This window comes from Schistocerca nitens, chromosome 9 (genome assembly GCF_023898315.1).
Source record: "Schistocerca nitens isolate TAMUIC-IGC-003100 chromosome 9, iqSchNite1.1, whole genome shotgun sequence".
In the NCBI taxonomy this organism is placed as follows: domain Eukaryota; kingdom Metazoa; phylum Arthropoda; class Insecta; order Orthoptera; family Acrididae; genus Schistocerca; species Schistocerca nitens.
The window spans coordinates 485,178,744-485,194,060 of NC_064622.1; the positions used below are offsets into that span (position 1 = coordinate 485,178,744).

Genomic DNA, 15,317 nt, shown 5'->3' on the forward strand with positions numbered 1-15,317 from the left:
AAATGTTTTGTATAAAAATTTATTTGACTGTAGAAAAGCCAGCTACATAAATTACAAAGTTTATTACTTCACAAAGGGTGAAATATGTAATACCAGTACATTACCGTGAGATTCACAGTTGAAAAATTCTTTAAAATAATTATCTTTGAATATTATTAAATCCAGCTGTACTAAAACTGCTATTCACTTTTCCTTCCACACATAAGCAGCTATAATACACAGGCAAACATGATCATAAAAACTTCATAAAAGACTTTTCCTGAGTTACTTTAAAACAGACACAAAAACTTAACATGGCCTTCAAGTACGTATTAATTATTCTCGTCATCCTCAATCTTAGGTGCCAGATAGTAACGGATGTAGCCCATATCTGTTATTTTATACTCCACAACTAAAGGAACATCAGCAGACATCGAAAGCTGAACCTGGAAAAAGTGATTATCATTACTTATAACAAGCAACATAACTTAGAATAGGCATAAAACCAGTAATTTCATATTTAATTATAAATTCATAACTGAAATATCACATTTATATCTAATCATTTCAGGTAGAGTAAATTAAACATTTAATTGAACCAACTGTGCCAAAACAATACACCCGAACACTGAAATGGACATTTCAACATAATTTTTCTATTGTGGAAATCACTTCCAAAAACAGTATTTTTATTTGTAAATGTTCTTAGAACTGCAGGACACTTAACCTGAAGGCATTGGGCAAAATTTAAAGTCTGACTGGAATGCCCCAAGCAGCAGAAGTATACAGGAAAGGGGTGCAAGATATTAACTCAAATTGCTTGTCTAAATACATGAAAATGCCTTTCATCTAATGTTAGTCCTATGTTCATAAAATACAAAAAATTTATAAGAAGCAGAACAGTGAGTGTGTGTTCAGCATAAATTTTCACCACTCTTTGCACCTTTTACAATGTGACCTTTGCCAAGTGCCCTTTCTAGCACCTACAAATGGAGTACCAATATGCAGCTGTTATTCAAACATCTCTTACTTTGATTATATAATTTTTACTTGTACTAAATATTAACAGACACACAAAATTATAAGGATGTATCTCACTTTTTATGCAAAATGTCACGTCTTTAGGCCTAACAGATAGGGAGGGGGCGGGTGGCATGCAAGAAATGAATGATGCTTCAGATTTGTGGGCTACCCCAAATACACTTCTAGGTATTTTTCCTTTTATGAAAATAGTCTTCTCTAAAGAAACGACTGTTTCAGTTTTATTCATTTAATGTGCAAGAAGATGTGTACATAAGAAAATTTCCATCTTTATTTACCTGACAGCATTTCCATCTTTATTTACCTGACAGCATTTCTTTCCTTACCATAACAAACCTGATTTTGCATATCATAATATACACACCATTACTGTATAAACAGCTTAATTTTAGCTTTTATGTTCTGTAGTTTGCAAGCATTCAGGTGAGTTATACAAGCAGCAGGAACACCCGGCTGCAGTAACTGCAGCAGATAAATGGTATGACATGCACTGGCATGTTCAACATCAAATTATTACTGCACCACAACTGCAGATCATGTGATGGGAGTGTAAACAGTACTACAGCATTACTGTACTTGCCCAACAGGTAACACGGAAATAAGTGACCCTGATATTTTGGCAAATTGTTGAAAATGCACATGGAGAAAACTTCCAATAGTTGTGGGAGCCTCATGCCAACTCAACAATTTTCTTAAATGATTTTTAACTTCATGCAATGAATAGTGCCAAATTGTTGGCAAGACATTACAGCTCACCACCAGTTATGACAATATTTTATTTGCAGTAACACTCCCTCTTAAGGATACTACACTCCTGGAAATGGAAAAAAGAACACATTGACACCGGTGTGTCAGACCCACCATACTTGCTCCGGACACTGCGAGAGGGCTGTACAAGCAATGATCACACGCACGGCACAGCGGACAAACCAGGAACCGCGGTGTTGGCCGTCGAATGGCGCTAGCTGCGCAGCATTTGTGCACCGCCGCCGTCAGTGTCAGCCAGTTTGCCGTGGCATACGGAGCTCCATCGCAGTCTGTAACACTGGTAGCATGCCGCGACAGCGTGGACGTGAACCGTATGTGCAGTTGACGGACTTTGAGCGAGGGCGTATAGTGGGCATGCGGGAGGCCGGGTGGACGTACCGCCGAATTGCTCAACACGTGGGGCGTGAGGTCTCCACAGTACATCGATGTTGTCACCAGTGGTCGGCGGAAGGTGCACGTGCCCGTCGACCTGGGACCGGACCGCAGCGACGCACGGATGCACGCCAAGACCGCAGGATCCTACGCAGTGCCGTAGGGGACCGCACCGCCACTTCCCAGCAAATTAGGGACACTGTTGCTCCTGGGGTATCGGCGAGGACCATTCACAACCGTCTCCATGAAGCTGGGCTACGGTCCCGCACACCGTTAGGCCGTCTTCCGCTCACGCCCCAACATCGTGCAGCCCGCCTCCAGTGGTGTCGCGACAGGCGTGAATGGAGGGACGAATGGAGACGTGTCGTCTTCAGCGATGAGAGTCGCTTCTGCCTTGGTGCCAATGATGGTCGTATGCGTGTTTGGCGCCGTGCAGGTGAGCGCCACAATCAGGACTGCATACGACCGAGGCACACAGGGCCAACACCCGGCATCATGGTGTGGGGAGCGATCTCCTACACTGGCCGTACACCACTGGTGATCGTCGAGGGGACACTGAATAGTGCACGGTACATCCAAACCGTCATCGAACCCATCGTTCTACCATTCCTAGACCGGCAAGGGAACTTGCTGTTCCAACAGGACAATGCACGTCCGCATGTATCCCGTGCCACCCAACGTGCTCTACAAGGTGTAAGTCAACTACCCTGGCCAGCAAGATCTCCGGATCTGTCCCCCATTGAGCATGTTTCGGACTGGATGAAGCGTCGTCTCACGCGGTCTGCACGTCCAGCACGAACGCTGGTCCAACTGAGGCGCCAGGTGGAAATGGCATGGCAAGCCGTTCCACAGGACTACATCCAGCATCTCTACGATCGTCTCCATGGGAGAATAGCAGCCTGCATTGCTGCGAAAGGTGGGTATACACTGTACTAGTGCCGACATTGTGCATGCTCTGTTGCCTGTGTCTATGTGCCTGTGGTTCTGTCAGTGTGATCATGTGATGTATCTGACCCCAGGAATGTGTCAATAAAGGTTCCCCTTGCTGGGACAATGAATTCACGGTGTTCTTATTTCAATTTCCAGGAGTGTATAATAATCCAGAACTTCATGTGAAAATTTAAACTTTTTTTGATAATTTCCCATAAAGGAAGCCATATGGAGTATCCAAGTCCTTGACTTTACCACTAAGAAACTGAGGACAGCACAGAAAATTAAAAAGCATCCAACAGGTCACCCCAATAATTCAATCAAGTCAATTCAATCTCTACAAAACTTTTAAGAAATTTACACAGAAATAAACAGCCGTTTTCAAGAACAGTGGGATAAATCTAGAGCCACTGAATTGTTACCAGCCATGCCCTTCATCCTTTATTACTTGGGATCTACGTTTTCATATGTTGCATGCCAGGATTAGTTTGCTAAGGAATTTAAGTATCTCCACACTTTAGCTGCAGGAAATACAGTAGAAACTGAGGAACTTTAATTATGAAACACATGATTACTCAATTCACCCTGAAGTGTTAATACAACCAATGACTTATGTACAACTTGTCAAAGAAACATAAATGCCAAGCAGCAGGAATGTGGTGCTCCAACAGAAAAGTTAAGCTGCCACCATATCTCTGAACATGGCAGAATCCAAGCATTTTATAAAAAATATGGGCATGTAATCCAAGCTTTCAAGTGACATCAATTGGCAAACTTTCAGTGCCAAAAGCTGGTTCCATACCTACTATTAAGGTACAGGCTACATTTACAACGTTATCTGGATGAAAAACTGAAATCTGAACACTGGTGCTTCATGAGCAGAATAAAAAGTAGAGACTGAGCAATGTTGTTGCAATATTGCCCAAACTTTTGATAAGAAATCAAATATGTGGAGTAATTCATTTGCTCAACCAGTTAGTAATGTTTCCAGAATGAGATTTTCACTCTGCAGCGGAGTGTGCGCTGATATGAAACTTCCTGGCAGATTAAAACTGTGTGCCCGACCGAGACTCGAACTCGGGACCTTTGCCTTTCGCGGGCAAGTGCTCTACCATCTGAGCTACCGAAGCACGACTCACGCCCGGCCTCACAGCTTTACTTCTGCCAGTATCTCGTCTCCTACCTTCCAAACTTTACAGAAGCTCTCCTGTAAAGTTTGGAAAGTAGGAGACGAGATACTGCCAGAAGTAAAGCTGTGAGGCCGGGCGTGAGTCGTGCTTCGGTAGCTCAGATGGTAGAGCACTTGCCCGCGAAAGGCAAAGGTCCCGAGTTCGTGTCTCGGTCGGGCACACAGTTTTAATCTGCCAGGAAGTTTCAGTTAGCAATGTTGTTTCAATAGCATTAAGAATTCTGTCTACAGGCAAGTACAATACATCAATGTTAACAAGTAATAATATGGATATACAACGCAAACACATACAACCATTAATGATGTGACTGTGGTCATTGTTGGTCTGAAACATGATCACTGTGACAACTATTCAGAGATGAAGACAAAAACTGCAGTGTGTTCCAGTAACACACAATTCATGTTACCAAGCTGTATCCTCCGAGCATGAGGTCTTACCATTTTAACATCACACTGATCGTTGTCCAAAAAATTGTTAGAAAGTTTATATGCAGCAAATCACATTATGAGAAGGAGCAACAAACCACATCTTAGAAATTTGGCAGATGTTTCACCAATGTATCATGGATGTGCAGATCACCTTTAAAGTTTACTTCAACAGCAATGAAAAAACTTGGTTGGTATGTACAAATCATTGACACATTCCACAAGATATTCACATTTAAAATGGATACACTTTTGCACGAGTACCTTCACCTCTAACCAACATAATCGTTTTCACATTTTTCAAATCTTGCTAGTTTATCACCAAAAATTTATTTTCCTACAATCACATAGGCATCTTTAAACTACCAATATGGAATAGAGGTATGCCAGCATTACAATACATGCCTGATATTTTTACACGAAATGTACAACAGGAAGACATTCCAAATGACATACATGAAACTGAATATTCTGGGAGTATGAATTAAAAAATGCCTTTCATCACAAATTTTTGCATTTTATTAAATACAAGATGGATTTCAGACCTTGTGAGTCCAATCATTAAGTGTAACTTGCCTTCATACACTATTTACTTTTGCTCTTAAATGAGTGAAATGCATTTTCCACATAATCTTTAAAACTATTTTAAATACTATCAGGCATTTGTTTCTCCATCCTGTTCATGCATTACTCTTCATTCAAAGGACACATCTGCATACACATTTTTTAAACACTTCACAGATCTGCAGATACACAAAAATGTGTATGCAGATGTGTCCCTTGAATGAAATATTATGCACGAACAGGATGGAGAAGTGAATGAATGATTGTGTTAAAAAGTTAAAAATGCTTTTCTTCGTTTATATGGAATATGCATTTCACCTAATTCAAGAGCAAAAATAAATTGTGTATTAAGACAAGTTACACCCGATGATGGACCCACAGGATCTGAAATGTATCATGTATTAAATAAAACGCAAAAATTTGTGACGAAAGGAGTTTTTTAATTCATACTCCCAGAATATTCAGTTTTATGTATGTCATTTGAAATGTCTGATATGCAGATGACACCACTGAAAAGCCTCTGTAGCCAGACGTACTGCGTGGCCTGATAGAGGACAAGAAGCTCTGCTATAAATACTGAGCAGTGTTCTGGAAGCCAATACTGAAAAACATCAGTGCCAATGATGAAGGCACAGCTGACACCAAGGTCATTCCGAGAGCCATCAGTGTACACAATGGTGCTATAGCGAAGTTCCTTTTTTTTGTTGGGGTTTAAGGGCGCTCAACTACTGAGGTCATTAGCGCCCAGTCACAATTGTTAGAGCACATAGAATCTAGTAAAACTCAAGGGGAGGGGGGGACACCAGAAAGTCCTTACAAAGATGCAGATAAAATAAGTGAAAGAGTTAGATGTCTTTGGACAAGCCAGTCAAAGTTAGAAAACGAAGAACACGAGCAGCTGCTCGAGCGTCATCAGCTAAAATATCCGGTAAAGTAGATGGCAGGGACAGGACAACACGAGATTGACTAAAGCGGGGACACGACAATAAAACATGGCGCACTGTTAATGCTTGACCCCAAGGGCACTGCGGGGCTGGGTCACCGGAGAGCAGGTAGTGGTGGCTAAACCGGCAATGCCCAATCCGCAACCTGGTCAGAAGGACCTCTTCTCGCCGAGATGGTCGGGAGGAGGTTGTCCAAGCAGTTGGGAACGGTTTTACTGCCCGAAGCTTGTTTCCTTGAAGGGATGACCAAGTATCCCACCACAACGACACAAGCCTCTTACTAACAACCCCACTAACGTCAGATGACGGGACACAATGGGAGGCTGGCCGAGGCAGGAGGACTGCAGCCTTGGCTGCAGCAGCGAAGTTCCGTACAGAGATCGTGAAACTGAAGGTGATAAAGCAAGGCTGGAGTGGTGTCCTTAGGAAGTGGATGAAGGAAGGCCAAGGTGAACACGGGCCAGCACACAAAGCCAAGGTGGTGAAAGGTTCACACCCTCCACAAAAGTTGCAGGCAGCGTGAAGTTAAGCTGCCGGAGCAAGAGGCGAAAGGCAACTCAAGAAGATAACTGACGAGTGGCACACCCCATACTAGTGGTCAAAGGAATCATCGAAGAAGGTGGCATAGGATTGGTGGCCATGCATGGCAGACACAGCATGCATATCTGCTGAGGTGGTCACGGTGGTAGGATAGTGGTAGTTCAGCAGCTTCTGCATAGTCTCCCAACCGGGCTAGTGTAAAAGGCGCCAGTGGTAAAATGGATGCCACAATAGTGGACAGTATTGAGACAGTGTAAAAGGTTCAGACGTGCATATGCATAAATGGAACATCCATAATCTAGTTTCAAACAGACAAGGGACCGGTACAATGGAGGAGGGTGGTTCGATCTGCTCCCCAGGAAGCACCACTGAGGACACGTAGGACATTGAGGGACTGCGTACAGCGAGCTGCCAGGTAAGACTCATATGAGGACCAAGAAAGTTTCCTATGAGCCCCAGGAATTTCGTATTTTCAACAAATGGAAGAATAACAGGCCCAAGTCCCAAAGACAGTGGAAGAAACCAATTGCGCCACCAAAAATTCATACAAATGGGTTTTTCTGTGGAAAAATTAAAGCCATAGTCGATGATCCACGAGTGAAGACAATCGAGAAATCGCTGAAGATGCCGCTCAATGAGACAAGTCCATAGAGAACTACAGTAGATGGCAAAATGTCAACGAAAAGGAGCCAGAGACACCTGGTGGGAGACAAGCCATTATAGGTTTAATGGCAATAGCAAAGAGGACGACGCTTATGACAGAACCCCGAGGCACACCGTTTTCCTGGATAAAGGTGTCCGACAAGGTAGAACTCACATGTACCTTGAAAACTCTGTCTTTTAAAAATTCCTGAAGTAAACGGGGTATGTGGCAACAGAAGCCCCACATGTAGAGAGTAAGGAGCATGCCAATCCTCCAGTAGGTGTCTTAGGGTTTCTCCAAACTGAAAACCACGGCCACAGCCTAGAATTTCTACATAAAACCAGTATGACAAGGGTGGGCAAAGTGACGAGATGGTCAACCACTGAACGGCCTGCTCTAAATCCACACTGTGCAGTGGTTAGTAAATGGCGAGATTCTAGTCACCATACCAGACAGGCATGAATCATATGTTCCATCACCTTGCAAAAGCAGTTGGTGAGAGAAATGGGGTGGTAGCTAGAAGGAAGGTACTTGTCCTTACTGGGTTTAGGTATGGGTATGACAGTGGCTTCACACCAGCATCTAGGAAACCTGCCGACTGACCAGATGCAGTTGTACTTATGAAGCAGAAAGTGCTTGCCCGCAAGAGGAAGGTGCAGCAACATCTGAATGTAAACATTGTCTGGTCCTGGGGCAGAGGATTGGGCTGAAGTGAGAGAGTGACCTAGCTCCCTCATAGTAAACGCAGCATTGTAGGAATCACGATTCTGTGAAGAGGACATCACTCAAGCCACCTCCACTTGTTTCAGATGGAGGAAGGCTGGGTGACAGTGGGAGGAGCTCGAAATCTCCCAAAAATGGTAGTCCAAGGTGTTGGAGATAGCAACAGGGTCGACTATGACATCTGCTACCATCAGACCCAAACAACGGAAGAGGTAGGTGGAACTGTTAAAGGAACTAGTGAATGAAATCAAGTTAGCTTTTTTGCTATCCCAAAGCATGCAATGACAGAGTGCCTGCAACTGTTTATAACGATTGCAGTTTGCCATCATATGATGACGGCTAAAAACGTTGAGCACACATCTCCCCACACGAACTGTCACGGCACGCCTCAGTCCACCGAGGACTGCAACAGTGTGATAAAAGAGGAAATGTGAGGAATGGAACGTTCTGTGGCAGTAAGGATAACATTTGTAAGATATTCTAGCTGGTCATTACAACCGGGTAAACATTTGAAGGTTGCCAGGGAAGAGTAAAGCCTCCACTCAGCCTTAACGAACAGCCTCTTGGGCACCCGTGTAGGAGGGGTAGGAGTCAGCAAACAGATAACACACAGGAATTGGTCACTCAAGTAGCTGTCAGAATGGACCACTCATGAGAATGGGCAAGCTGGGCACTGCAGAAGGATAGGCCCAAATGGTAATAAGTGTGTGTGGAGTCTGAAAGGAACATGGGTGTTCCCGTGTTAAGGCAGATGAGGTTAAGTTGATTAACGTCAGCCAAGAGGGCACCTCTCAGACAGATTCTGAGAGAATCCCAACGAGGATGGTGCAGCAGAGATGAGCCGGGTAGCTGCCCGGTAAGCTGGAAGAAGTCTGCCTTGGTGACATCGAACGATGGAAGAATGTAAATGGTACAAAGGTAAAAGGCCAAGTGAGGAAGGGAAAGGTGAACTGCAACAGCTTGAAGGCGGGTAGTCACAGAGATGGGTTGACTATGATCATCCCATACGAGCAGCATGATTCTCCACAAGAAATGCCGGAGCTCAAAGCTGTCGAGGACAATTTTGTTTCCTGTAGGCAGAGAACAAGCAGATGCTGCGATTCTAAGAGCAGCCATAAATCCCCTGTTGTATCAAGGGTCATGAATGTTCCACTGAAGAAGTCATAATAAGGAAAAGGGAGGAGGGAAAAATTGAAGCGGTATCACCTCGGCGGCTGCCGAGTGCCGCCAGCCTTGAAAGACACTCTGCTACAGGGTGTAGGGGCTGGAGAAACCTGCTCCACGAGATTTATAGAGGCATCGGCAGTCTCCCTCTGTTGATCTGCGGAGTCCAGGGCAGAAAAATGGTGGCGGTGCACACTGGCGGCATGGAGGTCTGCTGGGCGAGGGCATCATGTGACAAGTTTGACTTCTTGGAGCCTTTCCATTTGGCACAGGAAGACTCAGATGTTTGTTGGATGGAGGGATGTAGAAAGTCTTTGTGGGGGTATTCCTTCTGTCCTTTCTGGCCTGCCGGTTGCATAGCAGGTGACTTCACCCCAGGAGGCGAAAGTTTGGTGACTTGTTGCACAGCTGGACGAGGAGATGGCAATGCTACCATGACACTGGGTGATTTCACAACTGCAGTGCTGAATTTGAGATCATATGTCTGCATGGTCATGCCCTCCATGGAACGAAACTTAGCAAGAACAGTACTGTAGGTGCCAGATGGTAGACACACGGTTTGTGACTAGCCAATAACCCGTGAGCAACCAGGCCTTCACGAGCGCACAGGAAGGAAGAAGGAAAAGAGGAGTTTCAAATGGCAAAGCAGAGGGAGGATAGGAGAAGGTTAACAAAGAAAGGAAAAACGGATAAATGAAAAACAGTGGTGAGACTGTTCTTGTCTCAGCTAATGAAAAATGCAGAATACATTCCCAAAAAACCCCAGACATGTTCCCCAAGGAAGGGGAAAAGATTAGGAGGAGGATAGACATGCAGCACAGAAATGGAAAAGGTGCTGCAAAGACTGGGGACCCATGGTAGAAAAATACGAACTCGCTAAAGAGAGGTGAGCCACCTGCGGGGGACATGTATCGTGCTGGGATTGGATGATACAATATAAAGGGGCCTGCAAACATCCAATATTTGATAACAATTCTAGTTTGTCAAATCTTCACTATAGTGTTGAGACCTCACACTATCAACATTACTGAACAAATTGTCAGTTGATAGCGCGATTTTGCTTGGTTAAGGTGTGCAAGTATATTAGCTGTAGCTTGTGAGCAACAGAAAATAATGAAGACGAAATGGGCCTGAGGGGAGGGGGTGGTGGAATGGAGTGACTGGTCAGTTGTTAATTTACTAACTGAACTCAGAACTACAAGTGCAAAAGATGTCAAATTATTTTCAATGAGCCCTCCTACATCATGCATCAAATTATTAGTGTTGATAGAACAGAGAAGGAAGCAAAATACGTTAATGGCAGAGGCTATCACAATCGACAAGCGATTAGGAGAAACAAATTTCTGGCATCACGCAGTTCATTCTAATACTCCATTTAGTTCTCTAGTATCAGCCAACACAATCAGTAAAATTTTGTGGAAACCTGCGAAGGAATTATATCTGCCTGTCAAGAACCTCTTCAGGTAACTAATGCAAAAACTCTTTCCATACTGTGACAATTTGGTGAAATTGCATTTCACAGATCTCTTACTAGTATATTTCAAAATGGTATCATTTTTCCAAACTGCTATGTAATACACCAACCAATACAATATTTTCATATTACTGTAGTAAGCAGTGTCACAGTGAATCTGTTAACCATCCTAAAGTGGTATACACAACAATTACCCTTGCAGAAGCCTATTGTGTGAAGACTCCTTAAAAACAATCTGAGTACGTTACAACTGTTTACTGAAAAATAAACAGTGCACATTAACACCATGTGGCTTGTTCCTGAGGTTCTGTCAACATCTGACTGGAAAATATTGTCAAATCATCAATACTGCACCTCACATGTACTGTATGTATTGACAATATTGAGAATATTTTGAGATCAATACTGCTCGTCAATATTTCTAGTATTGACAATACATCAATAAACATCCTCAGATGGTCAATGTATAGACAGTTTGACTGTATTATTTAACATGTGTGGGTCCCTTAAGGAAACTGAGCAGGTGCCACGTTGACTTGCTTCCAAAACTAAAGTTTCATATTTTGTGGTTTCTGTGCATAAATTTGAGTACAACAACAACATGTTTAACCAATGCACCAATTAAAAATCCTCGTGATGCACATCAAGCTTGGTACGGCATGTACAAAAATGCGGTGTCCGCAAAGAAGTTTTACGAGAGTTCTGTAAAATAAGAATGGTGGTGCTACAGCACCATGCATAATTTCATGATCTGTTGCCAATGAGATTTCACATCTAAAGCTGCATAGACAAAAATCCCAATAACTGCAAACACTCATTGTAGCAGCAAACGTGCAGCATAAAAACTGCATCAGCTTTTCACCAGCATTTGCATATCACAATGTACACTGTAATGGATGGAAATTTAGCACTTAGTTCCACACTTTTAACAGAGTTTATGCTAGCAAAACAGTCACTTCTGCAACTAGTACATGCCTCAACTGCTACCAGTAAAAGTTGTAGCCAGAAACAGCTGACAAACTCTGAAAACAACAAATCACTAAATACTTTTGTACTTACAACGGGTGACAGAGGTGAGGCCTTTGTAAAAGATGATAGGTATCTGCATGCAAATGTCAAAGTGACTGGTTCTTGCATTTCAATGGTCACCGCTTCTTCTTCTTTGTCAACATTAGCTGTCTGTGCCAATTTTATATTAGCTGTAAAATAATTACATGTTACTTCACTAGCAATAAAAGTAACTTCAGGAAACTAAGTACCTGTGCAATATTGCAGTTAATGTGCCATAAACATTATCTGGACTCAAAAATAGGAAAATATCAAATAGTTAAAAACAAATATGATACCATGTGGATTGCTGTTTTACAGTAACCTACATGTTAACAAAATCATGAAGATAGCTGTTGACTGCAAAATTCACTTCAAACCATTGATGCTATGCACTTTGTGCCTAATGAAATAAAGGCATTTTACATATTTAGAAATTTCTCTGGTGGCAAAAATATTCCACTGTCAGTTTATTTTGTAAGCTTTCCATTATAGCCAATCTGAAAGACCAATTACTGCCAATTCCTTACCTGAACCAATGTCTCCTGCTGCAGAAAACTTTACTCCCTCTTTCGAACATGAAATTACACACGATTCACCAAACTGGCTCAAGTCTCGGCAAATGCGAGTAAATTCTGCCGATGGAAGCCTTATTGTGCAAGAGTAATCAGTCTCCTGTGGACAGTGATAAATATTCCATTAGCTTTACATAGTAAGAACATAAAATGTTGAATTAATCCCCATACAGAATAATGCCCTTCAGATTACAGTTGAATGTATACTGATGACAGAGCATACAGAAACAATCATTTCCAAAATATCTAAACACTAAATGCATTTAACAAATTGGAAAAATTATGGTACTGTTTAGCCCTAATTTGCACTCTCAATGAACAGTGCACTTTCTAAGAGCAAACATTTAATCAACAGTACAAACTTCTAATCAGACTTAGAAACTCCAACTAAAATGCAATATTAAAACAATTCACTAGAATCAAACTTAATGAGATCTAGCCATGGAGTTTCAACAAAGCTCTCAATTTGCAGCATTGTCACCAAAACTGATATGGACCCTTGCTTCTGAGTCAAGTGGCAGGACTGAACCATACATGTCAAAAGTTCGGCAGCAAGCTAGGCTGCGACTTCCTGACCTTGCACCATAGGGTTGAAGACTGTATGTGCCCCTTAAATGGGTCAGGTGTGCACTACACGTCACAGGCTACTGCCCAGGTAGCTGACTGTATGTGGGGAACACACAAGCATTTATTTAGATTACACAACTCACCATTCCATCCAGATAACAATAGCTGTAGGAAAAATAGATGTATCAGTGTAAGATTGAAAGAAACGCCACCCACAGATGAAGAGTATTCAAATGTTATTGGTTAACTGCCAAAACATTCCGAACAATGCGTTAGACTACGAAGTGCCCCTGAAAAGCAGTGAAGCTCTAATAAAACCATGTACAGATATCTGGTTGAAACCTGAAATCTATAACAGTGAGATTTTTGGGGGGAAATGTAAGTGGATATCGAAAAGATAGTCAAATGGGAAATGAAGGTGGTGTATTTTTCACAGCAGACAAATTCAAATCCACTGTCAGAAATTGAAGCTACATGCAAGTGATTGAACGACGACTCAGTATCAGGGTTGAGCATTGGATCCTATGACCCATTAGACTCATCTCCTGATATAAGCAAAAACTTTAGATCTGTTCACTCGTATTTCATACTGTAATCACTGGTAGAGACTTTAATCATCCAACAATCAATGAGGAAAATTACCACTTCGTTACTGGTGGACGTGCTAAGACAGCCTGTTAAACATCACTAAATGACTTCTCTGAAAACTATCTAAAACAGATAAATGACAATACACAGAATCTAATGGGAACAAATCTAAATTGGAATCAGTGAGCATGACGCCGATGTGGCAACAATTATTACCAAAATACAAAGGACAACTAAAACAAGCAGAAATATCTGTATGCTCAGTGAACTACATAAAAGAATCAGAAGTGGCATTATCTCAGTGAGGAACTTCAAACTTTCAGCAGAGGGCAGGAGCATGCACAGGAACTACGGATCAAGTTTAAAAGAATTATTTACTACACACTGGATGAGTTGGTTGGTTTAAAAGAGGGGGGAAGAAACCAAACTATGAGGTCATCAGTCCCTTGTTCCCAATAAAACAATGCCACAAGTGTGAGAATAAAATAGACGAGACATATAACACAAAACAGAAAGAAAGGAAAAACCAGAAGAACGAAGGGAAGGCAACCAACCCTAAAAGGAACAAAAGAGGGCAAGAAAACAACAGAGATGCTAGGAATAGAAGAGAGTAAAACAAAAAAGGAGATTACAGTGGCTGGCCAACCATGAGAATAAAAATGAGAAGCCAGCCACTCTGCAACACACTAAAACTTCCACCCTAAAAGCACTAGTGTGGAGGACACAGATGGACAAAGATATGGGCTAAAACCTACATAGAAATATAAAACCCACTCTCACGGATAAATTGTAAAACTAAAGCTGCTGCTGAGGCATTGTCACTCAACACCGAATGGTAAGGAAGCTGGGAGAGTTTAAAGTCCACCGAAGAGCAGCTAAAAGTGGGCAATCCAGCAAGAGGTGGACGACTGTCATTTGCTAGTCACAGCGACACAGAGGTGGGTCCTCGTGACGGAGTAGGTAATCATGTGTTAGCAGTATGGCCAATGTGGAGCCGGCAGAGGACAACTGATTCTCTGTGGGAGGACCGCATGGAAGACTTCCACACATTTGTCATCTCCTTAATGACACACAGCTTATTGTGCATACTGTTATGCCATTCCGTCTCCCAAAGTCTGAAAAGCCCTGCAGCGTAAGACAGAACACAGGCCAGCTTTGGAAATGCCCATCTCCAGTAGCGGTTTCCGCGTCGCCTGTTTGACGTCGCCAAATTCATTGCCTGGGATTCCAACGTGTCCTGGGGTCCACACAAACACCACTGAATGACGGGACAATTCCAGGGTATAGATGGACTCCTGGATGAACGCTACTAGAGGATGGCAAGGGTCGATAGCTTGTAGGCTGCTCAATGAGTCAGTACACAGGAGACATGACGTGCCAGGGCATGAGCGGATGTGCTCAAGAGGACAAGATAGGGCTGCCAGCTCCGAGGTGAAAACACTGCAACCATCTGGCCAGGATTGCTGTTCAATATGTCTTCCATGAACATACGCAAAGCCTTCGTGATGATCAGCCATCAAGTCATCAGTGTTAACCACGTCAGAACCCCAGAGTAAGTCAAGAATCGAAAGGAAGTGACAGTGGAGAGCTGTGGGGTTAACAGAGTCCTTAGGGTAATGCAGAAAGTCCAGACGAAGCTACGGCCGAGGTGTACACCATGGAGGCATATGTGAGAGGTGGTAAAGGGAAGGACTCCAGTTCAGAGAGAAGGGACCGCACACAAACTGCAATCGTTAGCCCCGACTTCGGCCACCGGTGCGGGAGGTGGACTGCCAAGGACGGG

The 15,317-nt window shown here is 43.0% G+C and overlaps 1 protein-coding gene across 1 annotated transcript in view; it reads right to left on the reverse strand.

Moving 5' to 3' along the window:
- Window positions 1-5: 5 nt before the first annotated feature.
- The window catches only part of LOC126203448 (proliferating cell nuclear antigen), a 33,674-nt gene continuing 18,362 nt past the window's right edge, over window positions 6-15,317 (reverse strand). The window contains exons 3-5 of the mRNA XM_049937765.1: window positions 12,335-12,479; window positions 11,817-11,956; window positions 6-425 (exon numbers count right to left, since the gene is read on the reverse strand). Coding sequence (XP_049793722.1) covers window positions 312-425; window positions 11,817-11,956; window positions 12,335-12,479 — 399 coding nt within the window. The 3' untranslated portion in view covers window positions 6-311. The remainder of the gene's footprint in view (window positions 426-11,816; window positions 11,957-12,334; window positions 12,480-15,317) is intronic.